Raw genomic sequence first — 15481 nt, 5'->3', positions numbered from 1 at the left:
GAAAGTGTTATCCCTCTTTGTTTCTGAGCGTGTTCTTGTATAACAGGCCTTACTTTAAAAAGCACGCTGTTACTGCACTTCCCTGACATTTCTCCACCTTTTGAATTGCTATTAGTTGGACAGGCAATTTGCAGCCTTGGTTTTTCCAATCTTTCTGACCCAGCTGGTAGCTAATCCTCAGTATCTTTTTGTGCTGTCACACTCGTTTCCTTCATTTGGTTTCCTCTGCCAGTAGCAGTGGAAATGAAACTTATTTTTACTGTCATTTCGGAGATTACTCTAGCTAGGGCCCTGTGACAGTGTACCTTGGGGTGCTGGCGTTCCCAAGCAAAGGAAAGCCGTGATCCTCCAGGTGGTTGTACCTCCCGGGGAGGGCCTGAGGATGGTGCGATTGCATGTAATTGGAAGACAGGCAGTACCTTTGTTTCATTAACATGATATATTTTGGGAACCATTTATACAGTATTTTGAGCTTTATTTAGAACTAAAAACCGTAAGAGATTTTTACATTTATACAAAGATGTCGTGGGAAATGTCCTGAAAGCTTAGGAAAGCTGGAAGTGTGTCCCTGAGTCTCTTTTCTGCCATTGCACTAGCCTGGGCTGTTCATGGGAAGCATGGCTGTGCCTTGTAAGGAGGCTGAACAGAGGAGACTTGGGGTGAGGGAGGTATGGCTGGCCAGCAGAGAAGCACTGGCTTTACAATTAGGAACAGTTAAAGGGTGCTCATACATAACAGGTGTATGGTAAATTTTGATGAATTGAAAGTTACTTAGAAATTGAGCTTTTTTTATTTGGGTTAATTGACCTTCACTTAATATTCACAGCCCCTGTATTAGTAATCTGTTGCAATGTAACAACTCCAAACCTTAGCAGCTTCAAACAATGGACATTTTTTGGTGCCAAACAGTCTCTATGGGTGATGTTGGGTTTCAGGGGGTCTGTGCAGGTAGAGAAGGCCAGCAGCCAGATGCTAAAAATGATGGTTTGTTGAGGATGTGACATAGGGGCTGGAGTCGGGGCAGACACCAGCAGCTACAATCAGGGCAGAGTGAATGCATAAGCAGTACAGAATAGGCTAAGTTGCCCCCTTATACAGCTAGCAGGTTGGCAGTTGGACAGTTGCCTTCTCCTGATAGTTGCCTGAGTCTAGGGCAGCTAGGGGTAGGGGAGGTTGAAGGATTTTCTGCAGATGGCTCATATAAGGGGAGCGGGAGTTGATTCTGAGAACAGAGAAGTTGGTAAATTCCTGTCTGCAGATAAGGATACCTTTGAAGGACATACAGTCCCTGGGGCCAGAGGCAGCAGATTTACTGGGGGTTAGGCAGTCCGTGACACCAGCAATTACTGGCCTGGATTCCCAGAACCGAGGTCTTATGCCTAAGAGATGGGGGATCCAGAAATAGCTTAGCTGGGAGGTTCTGCTCAGTGTCGCTCACAGATAGCTGACCCAGGTGTCTCCCTCATGTGTTTGTTGAAGGTCAGTCCCTCATTTCTCTTCCTGTGACCTCTCCATCAGGCTCTTTCAGTGTCCTCATGACGCGGCAGCTGGCCTCCCCATAGCAAGCGCTGCCAGAGAGAGGCAGGCAGAAGTCATACTGCTTCCTTCCACTACAGTAGTTGCACAGGCTGGCCCACAAGGGAGCTTCAGAGGGCATGGATGCCAGGAGGCGCCATCCCTGGGGGACAGCTTACAGGAGGACTCCCACAGCCCCACCTAAAAGTCATGTCTGAAAGAGATTTTAGTCAATACAATAGCTTTTGTATTCACATGTATACGTTGAGCCATGACTGGTTACTATGTGTCTGTGTATGGCTCTGTTTATCATAACTGGCATATAGCATGTATCCATTTTTTTTTTAAAGCACATTTGTATCTTGGACTGCGGTTAGATTATCTGATTTGAGTTTTTTCATTGTCACAGAGTAAAAGCTACCAAATGTGAGACAATAAAAATTCAGGATGCCATTGTCCACGTTATCCGTGTGAAACCGACTGAGCTGCTTGGGGAACAGCGGGCTATTGGGCTGGCTCCCCATCTTGTGTCAGTCCCTCACTCACATACTTTCCACATGTTGCTCTTGTTTATGGAAACAGAAAACCATTTTCTGTTACAGAACCACAATAGAAATGAGAAAATAGTGAGCCGAAATGGGACAATAACATTATAATTATAACTCAGAATATAAGTCAGAATTTCAGAGTAAGTTTAGTATATGCTGAAAATGTTAGCATTTTTTTAATGTACTTCAAGATAATTACATTGCAAACATAATACAATTTTTACCATTGTTTCCCAGTGGAAGGGCTTAGGGACGTTTGCATTCTTACTTTAAATCACGCCAAGAGATATGTGTTGTTTTCTTGGCATCAGAACTTACATAGATAATAAAATGAATAGTTTTCAATATTCATCAGTTACAAGGGAGTACTGTAATGTGTAGAATTTTATAGAAGAAAAGAAATACCACTTTTTGTCTTTGGAGCCCAGGCCTGTAATTACATCCATTTTAATAATAGCAACAATAATTACTGTTGCTTTCATAAGAATTTCATTACATGCTAAGCATTTTTTAATGAAGATAGTGAGTCTCAGGTAGGTTAAGTAACTTGTTAAGGTCATTGGTGAAAGCTAGTAATTGCGCCAGAATTCAAAACTTAGGTATGTTCCTATGTTGTTAACCTGTGTTTAAAACTGGCTGTATAGGCAACTCCATCTCCATTCCCTCTGTAGTTTTTAACCAGATTGAGTTGCTCCTGATATATCGTGAGAGGTTTACTGTAACATCTAGTTTGATTAAATTGTTGTGCTATATTACAGGGCCACAACTTGAATCTTTTTAAAGAAAAACATTTATAGAAAATGTAATTGTGGCCACATTGGACTCACATAAAAATGTTCTGAGATAAATGGGACCAAAAAAGAGCTCAAAGTAGGCCATTTACTGAAATTTCAAATTTGATCAGCACTTTCTTCCAGGGAAGAGAGTCTTTGAACCTGTCACAAGGGGAGAGGATTTAGATAAAGTATTTAACTCCTTGAGTTGTCTCCCACACTCCACTTTCGGCAAAGATAGTACAAAGAATGATTCACTCACCAGGGTTGAGCCCAGATTTAATATTCTCTGTCTGAAGTTTTCCCAACTCCTAAAATTTTGTGAAATTGGATTTTCTCTTTTGTGATGAGGGCAGCCAGACTAACCTAACCGTCCCAGAGGACCCACCTCTGACTTTTGTGTTCTCTCTATGCCAGTGTCTGCTTAGAATGTGCATTTCAGATGCTTTGGGACCCCGTTCCTTCAAGGGGATAGAATGTTGAGACATATCAGCCACAGGGACTGTTCTGGGAAAGTTTCTACCCAAAGCAAACCCAAGTTTTCTTCAATTGGAGAGTTCTCTTTACTTTATAATAAAACCACAGCCAGTCTCCCTCAAGTTAGAATATATGCTTTCCCCCTAAGATGTTTCTTTTATCTCCTAAGATCTCCACCTTATTTCTAGGCCTAGGTCCATGACTATAGCTACCCTAACCCCACAGAGTACAAATTCCTCTAGGATCCGAGATAGAGCCCAGATACAGACTAATTCCCAGTTCATATGTTCATGGAGATGCCCATAATATAACTTTGTTCATTGCTTATTAACTTGCTCAGGAAGTGGGGGCCAGGCTGGGTGCAGGGGGGCGAAATAAGAAAAAGTGGGATAACTGTAATAGCATAAATGATAAAAATTTTAAAAAGGAATATTCCTCATTAGCAGGCATTAGAGCCAAACTCCTAGACAACCCTACAAATAAGGAAATGTGCTAAGTCTTCTCCTCCAGTATGTATCAGGGTCCTCTACCAGCCCAGCCGTCCCCTTGTGTCCATTGCTACCAGCCCCTTTGCTCTCTGAGAAAAGGACCACAGATTTCCACTAATATCTCTTCTATGGTGTGTGTGTGTATTAGGAGATATAAAAACTCCCATCTCACTTGCCAAATTTTTTTGCTCTGTATCTAATCATTTTAATTGGCTCTTACCTTGTAGTAAATGATTATCAAACGATGAAATGAATTAGTATTTATATTCATCTATTCTAATACTTATTCTGCTACCTAGAACATAACATTTATTTGTTGAAATAATTAATTAAAAGAGTAATTACTTGGAGTTAAAATACATATAACTATATTAAATATCTGATGTAGACTATTAAAATAAATAATCATATGAAGAATAAAGGACACATTACATTGTTCATTATCTCCTTACCTAAAAGTGCTTTAAAAATAAAAGAATTTCAGAATTGTGAGTTATTGTTTTATTGTGACATGGTCAAGTGGTGAAAATGATGTATTCATTTAACAGATATGTATCCGGCCCTGGCTGTGTGCCGGCCTCTTAGGCACAGGGGTGAGGTAAGGAGTGAAATGGGAGTGTACCAGGTGAGGCTGGAGGCGGGGACTGCGCGGGCCTCTGGAGGCTGGAGCCAGACTGTTGGGGAGCATGAGCGTGACGGTGTGTGTGGCATGACTGCTCGCTCCGGTGCCAGTAAATGATTAGAAGGAAGAATAGGGTGGATTTCTTGATTTTACTTTTAAATATAGTTGACATACCATATATTATATAACTTTCAGGTGTACAACATAGTGATTCGACATCTATAAATAGAATAGATTTTAAAGGACCTGCTAAGGTACATTCGCCCAAATGGTAGGAAAACTATCTTTGATTTAGATTAATTAAACCGTCTTTGATTTAGAAGGAACCAGACAGATAGGATGGACCTAATAAAGGCTCAATTCATTATTATCCGGCTTTGAAGATAGGGGGCGCCAGTGTGTCCAAAGAATGTGGGGGTAGGGGCCTCAAGGAGCTGAAAGGCAAAGAAATGGGTTCCCCTTAGAGTCTCTAGAAGAAGCACACACAAAATAAAAAGATTGAGACACATCTCTGTTTTATCATTTCGTTTCACTGCTGGTGATCAGTATGGTGTTTCATAAGTTTCAGTACAAACCAGGAAAAGTGAGAAGGCAATTGCAGTTAAAATGCTTAATTTATAAAGCTGTTACATTCGCACTTTGCAGCAATTTGATATAAAATAATGTGAAAATTCCTTATATTTTATAGTTTATGATAATGCCTTTCCATCTCCTCATTGTTTACTAAATTGTGTCAATAACTAATGGCAGTTTCCGTTTTAAGTAACGGCCGAGACATTCCATATGTATTTTCATCCTCTAAGCAACTTCTGGGGAAACATTTAAATTTTTTACTGACATGGCTGTATCATATGCAGTCATGTGGCTCCATGTTTTAGAAAATGTATTAAGATTGCTTAACACTGCCACCTTATTGCATTAGATTCGCTCTTCTCCTTGTAATACATTTGTAGTGTTGACTTCACTGCCTTCCTATCAGTCATCTCGTTACTGAGATTGTTAGGACATATTTTGACCTCCAACTCATAAAGCCTTCGTGTCTGTTCTAATTATTGTTTCGTGCTTTAGGGCAAAATGGATACTGAGTCCAAAAGAATGTACAAGACCCAGAGTCCCAGATGTGCCAGGTTGCTGCTCGCTTTAATTCCTACTGCTCTGTGAGAAGCACTGTACTATCTATCCTCATCGTGGATAGAGATTTGAGTGACGGAATTCTGCACTGACATTAAGGCAGAACTCTGACTCACGAGAGATTTCACGCAGAGTCTTCATCTCATTTTCCATTTCAATTCCATAAAAAGTAAAGCAGCTCAAGAAGGAGAGGTTTTCATATATACATGAACTAGTGGGATGATTATATTGAAGGAAAGGGAAAGAGAAGACTGGGTTTCAGACGTTACCTCTGCTGTGTATTTCTAGAAGACTTGTCTCATGCAGAGTAGGAATAGTGATGCTATTGCTTTGGATTATTATGAGAATTTAATGAGTTAATGTATAATAAGGTATTTCATATATGATAAAACTTTATACAAATGTTAAGTCAGTTTCACCAAGTAAAGATATACAGCTATGTCTCTTGGGAGAACAGCTTTCATAAAGAAACCACAGAATTTACACTTGATGGAAGGCAGCTGTAGAAGGGACTGAAAAGAATCCCAGACCCAGATTATACCATTGTTTGCATCAAGATAGCCTACAGCGATAAATCAGCTACATTCATTCGCATGCACCTGCAAATAAAAGCCAGCAAGGGAGGGAGGGATATGTGCAGGCACTCATACGGTGAGGAGAAAATCAAATCAGAGTACTGGTGTGTTTGAAGCTCTTCAAGCTTGGGATGGTACAGGTGGACTTCACAATGCTTATGGTAAGGAAACATGTCCTTCCTATACTGCCAAAGGCAGTAACTTTTTTAATTAAGTAGAGATTAATTTTTTTTTTAAATCGACAATAGATATATCTGTCTTCTCTAACATAATACAGTGGAGAAACAGGTGTGAGATGTTTTTATTTAACAGGCAATCATTGATTATGTGTAAAATGTGCCAAGTACTGACCTATGAAGTGTAGGGAACAAAGAGGAAGATAGAGGTGCTGTGTCCTCCATGGAGAAAGGTCCCAGGGAATACAAAGGGAGTGAAAGAAGTCAGGAAGGCCCTGACTGGTATGGCTCAGCTGGTTGGGTGTCGTCCTGCAAAGCGAAATGCTGGTTCGATTCCCAGTCAGGGCACATGCCTGGGTTGCTGGTTCAGTCCCCTGATCAGAGCACGTAAGAGAAGCAACCAATTGCTGTTTCTCTTCCTCTTTGTCTCCCTTCCTTCCCCTCTCTCTAGAAAATAAAGAAAATCTTTAAAATAAGTCAGGAAGGATTAAGTGGAAAAATGTCAGGTCTCTGAATTAGACTTGAGAGGGAGGGATGGTGTAACTCACCATCATGAGATCCTTGTCACAGCACAGTCACATGAGGGTCAGTCATAATCCTGTTGCACACGAATAGCTTTGGTCCTATTATAAATAGTATTAATTTCATTTATTCAGGTTTTTTGTTTGTTTGAAGCTAACCAATATACCAGTAAATGGTTTAGTTACAGTGATATATATAACTTTATTAATTCATTTCTTAAAATGGCTTTTAGCTCCACATTTCTAATGCATTCAAAATTTACCCATTTCTATGATTCAATTATCAATAATTCTAAAGGTTTCGCTTTTACCAGAAAATAATACTAATCAATAAAATAAATGACTTTTTAAACTTCTCTTTATGTAACAGTCCTCTGCAGGAAAACTGTGTAAACGTTACAATGGGAGAAAAAGGCTAGACAGTAGAAAGCACCTAAGGCCACGATCTTCAACATAGTCTGCACACTGCATGCTCAGGAGCCATTCTGTTCCAAAAGTATGCAGCTGCAGACAAGTTAAAGTGCTGTGTTACCAACCTTGACATAAGTTTATTTCATGTTAATTATTATATGTGGATTATGCCAGTGAACATAAATTAAAGTGTGTGAGCAGTAATGAGCCAAGTTTGTAATGGTAACATTTCCTGGTTGCTTTCATGGGATGCCCACAAGTTGAAATTTCCCAACATCCTAGTCCTCTGATTGGCTAGCATTGCGCTTCTTTATTTCTCCTCAGAGAACAGCATAGGTGTCCTCCTGGGAGTTACCTATCTCTCCTTTTCTAGGTACCTCTCCACCACCACTCTCAGATTGTGTGTAATCAGATCATGAATTCTGATAATTACTGAACCTTCAGGGCATCCATTTTGTTTTGAGGAGATACCCTAATGATTTTGTTCAAAGAAATTGCAGTCCTGCATCAGGAACTGGCGATGAAACCGTGCGTTTCTGACACTCCTCGGGAAGGAACCGGCAAGTGACTTGCATGAGCAGTGACCCAGCAGTAGAAGAGCAGCTGTGTCAGGCCGGCATCAGTCAGCGCTCCCTTCCCTTTCTCCAAAATCCTAGATCATCCTGAATGCCTTTGGAAAGGGGGCGAAGTGTCTCGATGATTGTGATTAGAATTTGAAATTCTTGTGTTATAAATACAAGTGGTATTTTCTCCCATCCCCCATATGTGAACGTGAAGCAGTTACATAGTGAATACTGGTGCAATATAAAAAGCACGGGGTCACTGTGGCAGGAGCAGTTGCACCACTTGGTTCCTTTGATTATTTCTTGGGCTTAAGACTCCAGATATCTGATGAAGAGGTAACACAAAGTAACAAAAACAAATAGCTCTTCACCCATGAACTAGTTTGGGGTGGGAGTTGAGTAGGCAAGGGAGAATTGTTGCACCTCCATGAGAGCTGTTAATTCCTAGATGTGTTTAAAATAAAGGAAACACTGTGGGTTCCATGGCTGGAACAGGGAACTGATCATCTCTTTGGTCTGCCTGTCAGGTGTTAGTCTAGTCATTCTGCCGGTGTAGATTAGTTCTGTCCCTCTACCAAAATGAGACAGATTTCGCCTGCTTGCGTACGCTCTGCAGCGTCATGCGCTGCAGCACCCTCTGCGCAGCTCCTGCTGCCTTAGCTGTTTTCTGTTTCTGCTTCAGGATGTGGTGAGGTGGCCCCATCTGGGAGCACGCTGTTTTCTAATCCCAGCCCACACACTGATGTCAAAGTATGTGTTCTTTCTCTGGAGCATCATGTTCCTCCACCGGCAGTCACTAAGCCAGGAAAGCATGAGAGTATTTTGCAATAGCATTCGGAATATACAATTTTATTTTTCAGTTGAGATTTCTACTATTTATACTTCGAAGGTCAGGTGTGATGTCATGTTCTTAGTCATTAACTGTCTACCTGTTGCTGAGTGTGTGCCTCCCTCAAATCAGTGCCGGCAGTGCTTTTGAAGTCAGTGCGATGATGATGCAGGGTTCCTGGTTTTTATGCAGACAAATGTGCATATGTGGCCAAATGGTGGAAAGCTACATCAGAGCAAGCACAGAGCCTACCAAAAATATGCCACTTTCCATCATTCCAACAAGAGATTATGCAAGGATCTTTGGTAATAATGAATGAAAATAGTAAATAGAATTTTTCAGTGAATTTTAGTGATGTGATTTCTTGTAAGCGTTCCCTTCCTGGGAGCCTGCCTTCCTGTCTTTTTTTCCTTTTTAACCCCCTTGCCTCTTCCTTCCCTTCTCTCCACCCCCCCCCTTCTCAGTTTCTCATTTTAGTATCTTCATAACTCAGAAGACTGTTTGGAAATGAAGGTGGAGGATTATTGATCAGGGAATTTTTGATGCTGTTTTCTGCTCACAGTTAAATGCCAATATAAAGGCTACATTCATCATTCATTGACCATCTCTGTAGAGAGTACTGTTATGGATTAGAGGGTGAGATTCTAAAAAGAGAGGGGATAGAAACTGACTCTTCTTTTGGCAAAAGTTTAATAAATTGCTGTCTTTGTGCCAAGCAATTAACAAGTCTACTAGGGACTCTTATAGCTGATAAGTGGGCAAACCAATATACAAAACCATGCAGCCTGACACTAGACCCTGTGTCCTTGACCCTCGTGTTCTGCTGCCTGGGAGGAGAGCCCAGAAGAGAGGGAGTATATTCAGACAGGATAATACAGAGCACTGTTATTATCAGATAGATCATAGTGATATAAATGAGGGAAATGAAAAGGCATTGAGAGGAGAGAGAATATTTTACACAGGTGAATGGCTGGCACCAGTATCAGCGCTGAGGGCTGGTTTTGATGGTGGAGATCAGGAGCAAGCGTTTTCCCTCAGTTAAGGACATGACATGAGTCTGGAAAGCAGGTACAGAAGGGAGGAGTCTAGTTTAGCTGGAGAAAGGGATCTGTGCAGAAGTACAGGGTAAGGCAGGCTGCAGCCGAAGTCTGTAGGCCCCGTTTCATAGGCCGTCGGGATGAGGGGGAAGCTGCATGGCAAGAGCAGTACTCTAGAGAGCACCTCTTGGTGAGGCAGGGGTTTGAAGAAGGGATGCCAGAAGCAGGAAAAGTAAGGAGGAGACGAGGAGACTGTTCACTTTTTATTGCAGCATAATGGTATCACCATAAACAGATCAGCGTAAAACCACACACACCTATCCCATCACTGTTTCTGTGGGTCGGGAGTCTAGGCGCAGCTTAACTGGATTCTTGGCTTAGGGTCGCACACCTAGTGTCAGAGTATTGACTGGGGCTGTAGTTTCATCTGAGGGTCAAATAAGGAAAGATTAGCTTTTATTGGCAGAATTTGGTAACTTTTAAGCCAAGGACTTCCGTTTCTTGCTGAAGACTTCTCAGTTCCTTCTGTGAGCACCCCCACATTGGGATTGAGCAACATGGCGGCTGCTTTTGAAAGCCAGCAAGGGCATCAGAGACTCCAGCTAAACTGCAGTTCTACACATTTAATCACCTGTGTCCTGCTGCTTTTGCTGCATTCTGTCGATTAGAAGCAGGTCAAGGGGAGAGGCCTGGACAAGACCATGAACATCAGGAGGCACGGTCACGGGGGGTGGGGTGGGGGGGTGGCTACTCTAGAGAGCCTGCCATGGAGACATGCAGTTGACGGCACCAACACGAGTCTGAATTGGGTGTTAACGCAAATAGAAAGGAGGACTCAGATTCAAGAATTGTGTCTAGGAAATATGATTCTTTGCCCAGAGCACATGAAGTTCTTTGCACACCTTACCTCATGCAAGCCTCAAAATATTTCTTTGAAGTAGGTGCCCAGAAAATCCTTATTTCACAGATGAAGACACAGGCTTTCAAAACTTAAGTGCCTGTAGAACATAAATCACTAGTTTCAAATCTGAAAGTCTCAGCCTGGATTTGAATGCAAGATGTGAGTCCCAGAGCTCCAAGTCTTAGCCATTTTTCTTTCCTTGGACTTAAAAAGTACAGAGGATTCAAACACAAAAGGGTAACAAAATGTTGAAAATAACTCTGAGATTTTAATCCATTTCAACTCAGGGAAATGGGGGTGTTAACAAAAATAGAAATTTGAATGGCACTATTAAAGTAATACATACTGTGCATTCACTATATGTGCTAAGCACTCAGTATATATTATCACTTGTAATGTTCCCAAAAGCCTGTGATAATAATTCTTTTCCCTGTTTTATAGATCAGGAAGCAGGACTGCACCTGTCCCCACTAAACTCTAGTTTCCACAAATGCAGTATCTCTAGTATCTGGCACATAAATTTTAGTCATTATTTAAACTCAGAACAGCACCACTCTGTCTCCTGGAGAAGACAATGCATTCCATTGTAGCCCTAGTATTTCTGGGGCCACAGCAGCATATTTAGATATGGGTGTGAAGCAGATGCCTAAATTCTATCAATGGAGCTTGAGAAATAGGTCAAGGCTAGAATAACCTATCAGGGAGCAGCCATGTGGAGATTAAAAAGCCTTAAAATGAAACGAGGTCATTAAGAGAGAAGGTATAAGCCCCAAAACAGAACCTTACAGAACACCTGTATTCAGAGGTTGAGGGGAGGAAGAGGCATTCTAAAAAAGCAATGAAGACATATACATCAGAGATAAGATGGAGATACAAGTGTGAAAGCAAAGGAGAAAGAGAAGGAGGGTTGTCAGCAATATCAACCACCAGAGAGTAATCAAAGAGCCTCAAAATTAAGGCAAGATAAAGGAATTGGAGGATTTGGAGGTCATCAATGACTTCTGGATGAGCAGATAGAAGGAAACAGCCTGAGTATCTGGGTGGGTGGGAGAGCTGGGCTGTAAAGGAAAGGTTGGGTAGTGAGGATGTAGAACTCACTACTGTAAATGTCTCTGATTTTCAACAAGCCAGTAGTGGTAATATGAAAGGCTTGACTAATTGAATAGGAGCAATCTTGTAAAAAAGACTCAAGTAGGAAGAAACTAAAGATGGCAGAAAGAGAATAGCCTACTGAGCAGTGAAAAGGAGAATGAGATACAGGACCAGTAATAGGAAGGGCAGTTCTTAGAAAGGGCAAGAGACATGGTACCATTGGAGGTAGGAGAAGAGCCCAAAGAAAATATGGAAAAGTAGAGGTTCAATAGGAAAAAAGGAGGGTCCTCAATTTGTTTAAAGAAGGAGGCATGTTCTTAGTATCTAGAAAGCAGAGGGAAAGATTTCAGGACTAGAGGTAGTAAGAAATATTTTAATTAAGTCAATAATTGACAAAAGTTTATGAAATGCCTACTCTGAAATAAGCAGAGAATTCAGTAAAGACAACAAAGGATAAAAATAACACATAATTGGGTACCCAACTGAGAGGAAATAGCGTGAACTTTTAACAGAACCCAGCAGCATGGTTTCATAATTTTGCCCAGCTTCTGAAGAGTGGTTATTGAAAAGTTAATGGTGCCGCACCAGGTTGGGACCTGAGATGGTGAGGACGGCAGATGAGCATGGGTGCTAGAGGCCAGCAAAGACAGTGCTGTATTGGCATGGTCTAAGCCAGCAGTTCTCAACCCGGGGGTCGAACGACCCTTGCACAGGGGTCACCTAAGACCATCGGAAAACACATATATAATTATATTGTTTTTGTGATTAATCACTATGCTTTAGTTATGGTTGGGAGTTGCTGGGGGTCACCACAACATGAGAAACTGTATTATAGGGTCGCGGCATTAGGAAGATTGAAAACCACTGGTAAGCTAAGCAACGGGGTAAGTGAACACAGAGAAGAGTTAGACTCTAAAGACTGTGATTTGGGTCCTGGCTGGGAAGGTCAGTTGGTTGGAGTGTCGTCCTGTACACCTAAAGGTCGCAGGTTCGATTCCCCGTCAGGGCACAAACCTATGTAGCAGGTTCAATCCCTAGTTGAGGTGCATATAGGAGGCAACTGATCAATATTTCTCTCTCACGTCAATGTTTCTCTCTCCCCCTCCTGCCCCCCCCCCCAATTTTTTTCAGTGAAAACATAGCCTCAGGTGAGGATAAAAATAATTATAAAGACTGTGATTTGTGTGTAGAGCAAGTTGCCAGAAATGAAGAAATAGTGCTTATAATCAGAAAGGTTTAGACCTTGAAGTCAAATAGTTGCAAATCAAGCACATTATAAATGTTCCCTCTCTGCAGTTTCAGAGGTTAAATAAGGAACTATGAAGCCAGGGTATGGGCCAGAAGTAAAAATACATGAATGAGAGGAGGTGAAGATGACTGACCAGGCACCTAAATCACAAGACAGGCAGGGTGTTCAGATAGAGGTCATAAACACGGCGACAAGAATAGGGTTTGGCTGTCAAGGTTCAAAAATACAGCTTGACGGAAGCAGAACAATAGTCTAAAAATGACATAATGAATAAGAATGTTTTGGAGGCTGATTGTGTCTTAAGAATTGGAGGTTCAACTTCAGAATCAACGTAAGACCACAGGAGACTTGTCATGACCATAAAACTAAGCGGCAAAGGACGTGACCTCTTGAGAGAAACAAGGGCAACAGTTAGTTGGAATCAGATGTAAGAATGGTTCCTTGCCCTCTTCTACCCTTTACAGGTGACCTTCCTAATCCCTCAAATTACCTGTAGGGCATTATCCCCATTTTACAGATGAAGAAAAAGTATCTGGTTCTGGAATGTGAATCTGGTCCTGACTGCAAAATTTAGTCTTCCTCCCACAACACACTGACTCTCTGTGGTCTTCAAGTGTTATTGTAGCTCTGAAGAACTAACTGGAAATCATGTCTCACTTATGTGGAATGGGTATGAAAGAATTTTTTTTTAGCATAATTGACACATAAGATATTAGTTTCAGGTATACAGTATGACTCAATATTTGCATGTATTGCAAAAGGATCACCACCATAAGGCTAGTTAATATCCATCACTATAGTTATTTTTTTTTTCTTGAGAAATTTTAAGACCTCTTAGCAACTTTCACAGACATAATATGGCGCTGTTATCTCTAGTCCTCATGCTGTATAGCGCATCCACATGACTTACATCTTTTATAACTGGCAGGTTGTACCGTTTGACCCATTTCACCCACCTCCCACCCCTGGCAACTATCATCTGTTCTCTATCTGTGAACTCACTTTTTCTTGGTTTTTGTTTTGTTGTAGGATTGCACATTTAAGTGATATCATATGGTATTTATCTTTTTCTTTCTGACTTATTCCACTTAATGTAACGCCTGCGAGCTCCACCCATTTTGTGATAAAACGGCAAGGTGTCCTATTTATGGTGTATTCAAGTTGTGTAAATACACTTTCTTTATCCATTCATCTATCAATTACCACTTAGGTTCATTCCTTCCGTGTCTTGGCTATTTTAAACGTGCTGCAGTGAATATGGGAGTGCAGATATCTTTTTGAGTTACAGGTTTTGTTTTCTTTAGATAAATACCCAGAAGTGGGTTTGCTAGGTCACATGGTAGTTCTATTTTTAATTTTTTGAGAAATGGTGATTCTATTTTCCATAGTGGCTGAACCAATTTGCATTCCCACCAACTGGGCACAGGAATTCCCTTTTGTCCTTATCCTCACAGACACTTGTTATTCCTTGTTGTTTCACACAAGGCCATGTATGCAAAGTGGCCCCCAAATGCCAAAGGAACAGAGGCCAAAGAACAATACAGACAAATTGAGCCTGTCAGTTTAGTTTTATTAGTCAAGGAAATGCAGTCTTGGGCAGCAGCAGGACAAAAAATGAGTCATCGCCCCTGCCCAGCAGTGTTCACCCCCCAGGCCACTTATGTTCTATCATTCTAAGAAATGGACCTACGTATTCTGAAAGGAATGCAGGGAGAGGTGATGGAGAGGAACAAAGGGACCAGATACTGGAGCTCTCATGTCAGGGCAGGTCAAACACTGAGGGAGCCTTACCCCAGAGGAAGGATTAAGGGCAGTTTGTGATTAACCTGAAGCCTTTTTCTATATGCCAGTCAACCCCAGGGAAAAAGCGGGGCAAAGATTCAGGTATTGTAGATTAGTTTTTAAATGGAGTCAACTTTTTAAGACGCAGGCAGCTCTGTCCACACACCTGTCTTTTTTTATGACAGACATTCTAACAGGTGCGAAGTGATAGCTCATTGTGGCTTTGACTGCATTTCCCTGATGAGTAGTGAGATTGAGCAACTTTTCATATACCTGCTGGCCATCAATGTATATTCTATTGAAAAATGCATATTCACATCCTCTGCCCATTTTTTAACTGGGTGGTTTGGGGGTTTTTGTTATGAGTTGTATGCACAGAGTATTTCTGTGTGCTTCTATTGAAATATATTCACCTTTAAAAATTCTATGAGTTTGCATATCTAATACTATATATTTAAATCTCATTTTTTTTCTAGAAAAACAGCTTGGACCCTTTCCTTTAATGATGTTAAGAACTTCCAAATATGCCCTACATGATCACATTGAATTTCTGCAACTATATCTTAAAACATCAAGTTAATATTTATATTGTATTATTTTTCAGGTGTGAAAATGAAACCAAATTCAAAACGGAAGAAGTATTTTGGGCTTACAATTTCTGCCCTACTCCATATTCTTGGACTGCACTTCTGGGCCTTATTTTATACCTTGTTTTCTTCGCACCTGGTAAACAAGCCTTCACTTTTGTTGTTGCATTAATTAAATTGTCTCTTCTTAGAGGAGACAAGCTA

General features: G+C 41.1%; 1 protein-coding gene across 1 annotated transcript in view; it reads left to right on the top strand.

The window, feature by feature from the left end:
* The window catches only part of SLC2A13 (solute carrier family 2 member 13), a 293233-nt gene that overhangs the window by 267265 nt on the left and 10487 nt on the right, over positions 1-15481 (top strand). The window contains exon 8 of the mRNA XM_090275514.1: positions 15295-15416. Within this exon, the coding sequence (XP_090131640.1) occupies positions 15295-15416 (122 nt within the window). The remainder of the gene's footprint in view (positions 1-15294; positions 15417-15481) is intronic.

The sequence above is a fragment of the Furipterus horrens genome, unplaced genomic scaffold, assembly GCF_987537825.1.
Source record: "Furipterus horrens unplaced genomic scaffold, mFurHor1.1.pri manual_scaffold_4, whole genome shotgun sequence".
Lineage (NCBI taxonomy): Eukaryota > Metazoa > Chordata > Mammalia > Chiroptera > Furipteridae > Furipterus > Furipterus horrens.
The sequence above is the reverse complement of the archived record's forward strand: the minus strand, read 5'-3'. Positions and strand labels throughout refer to the sequence as shown.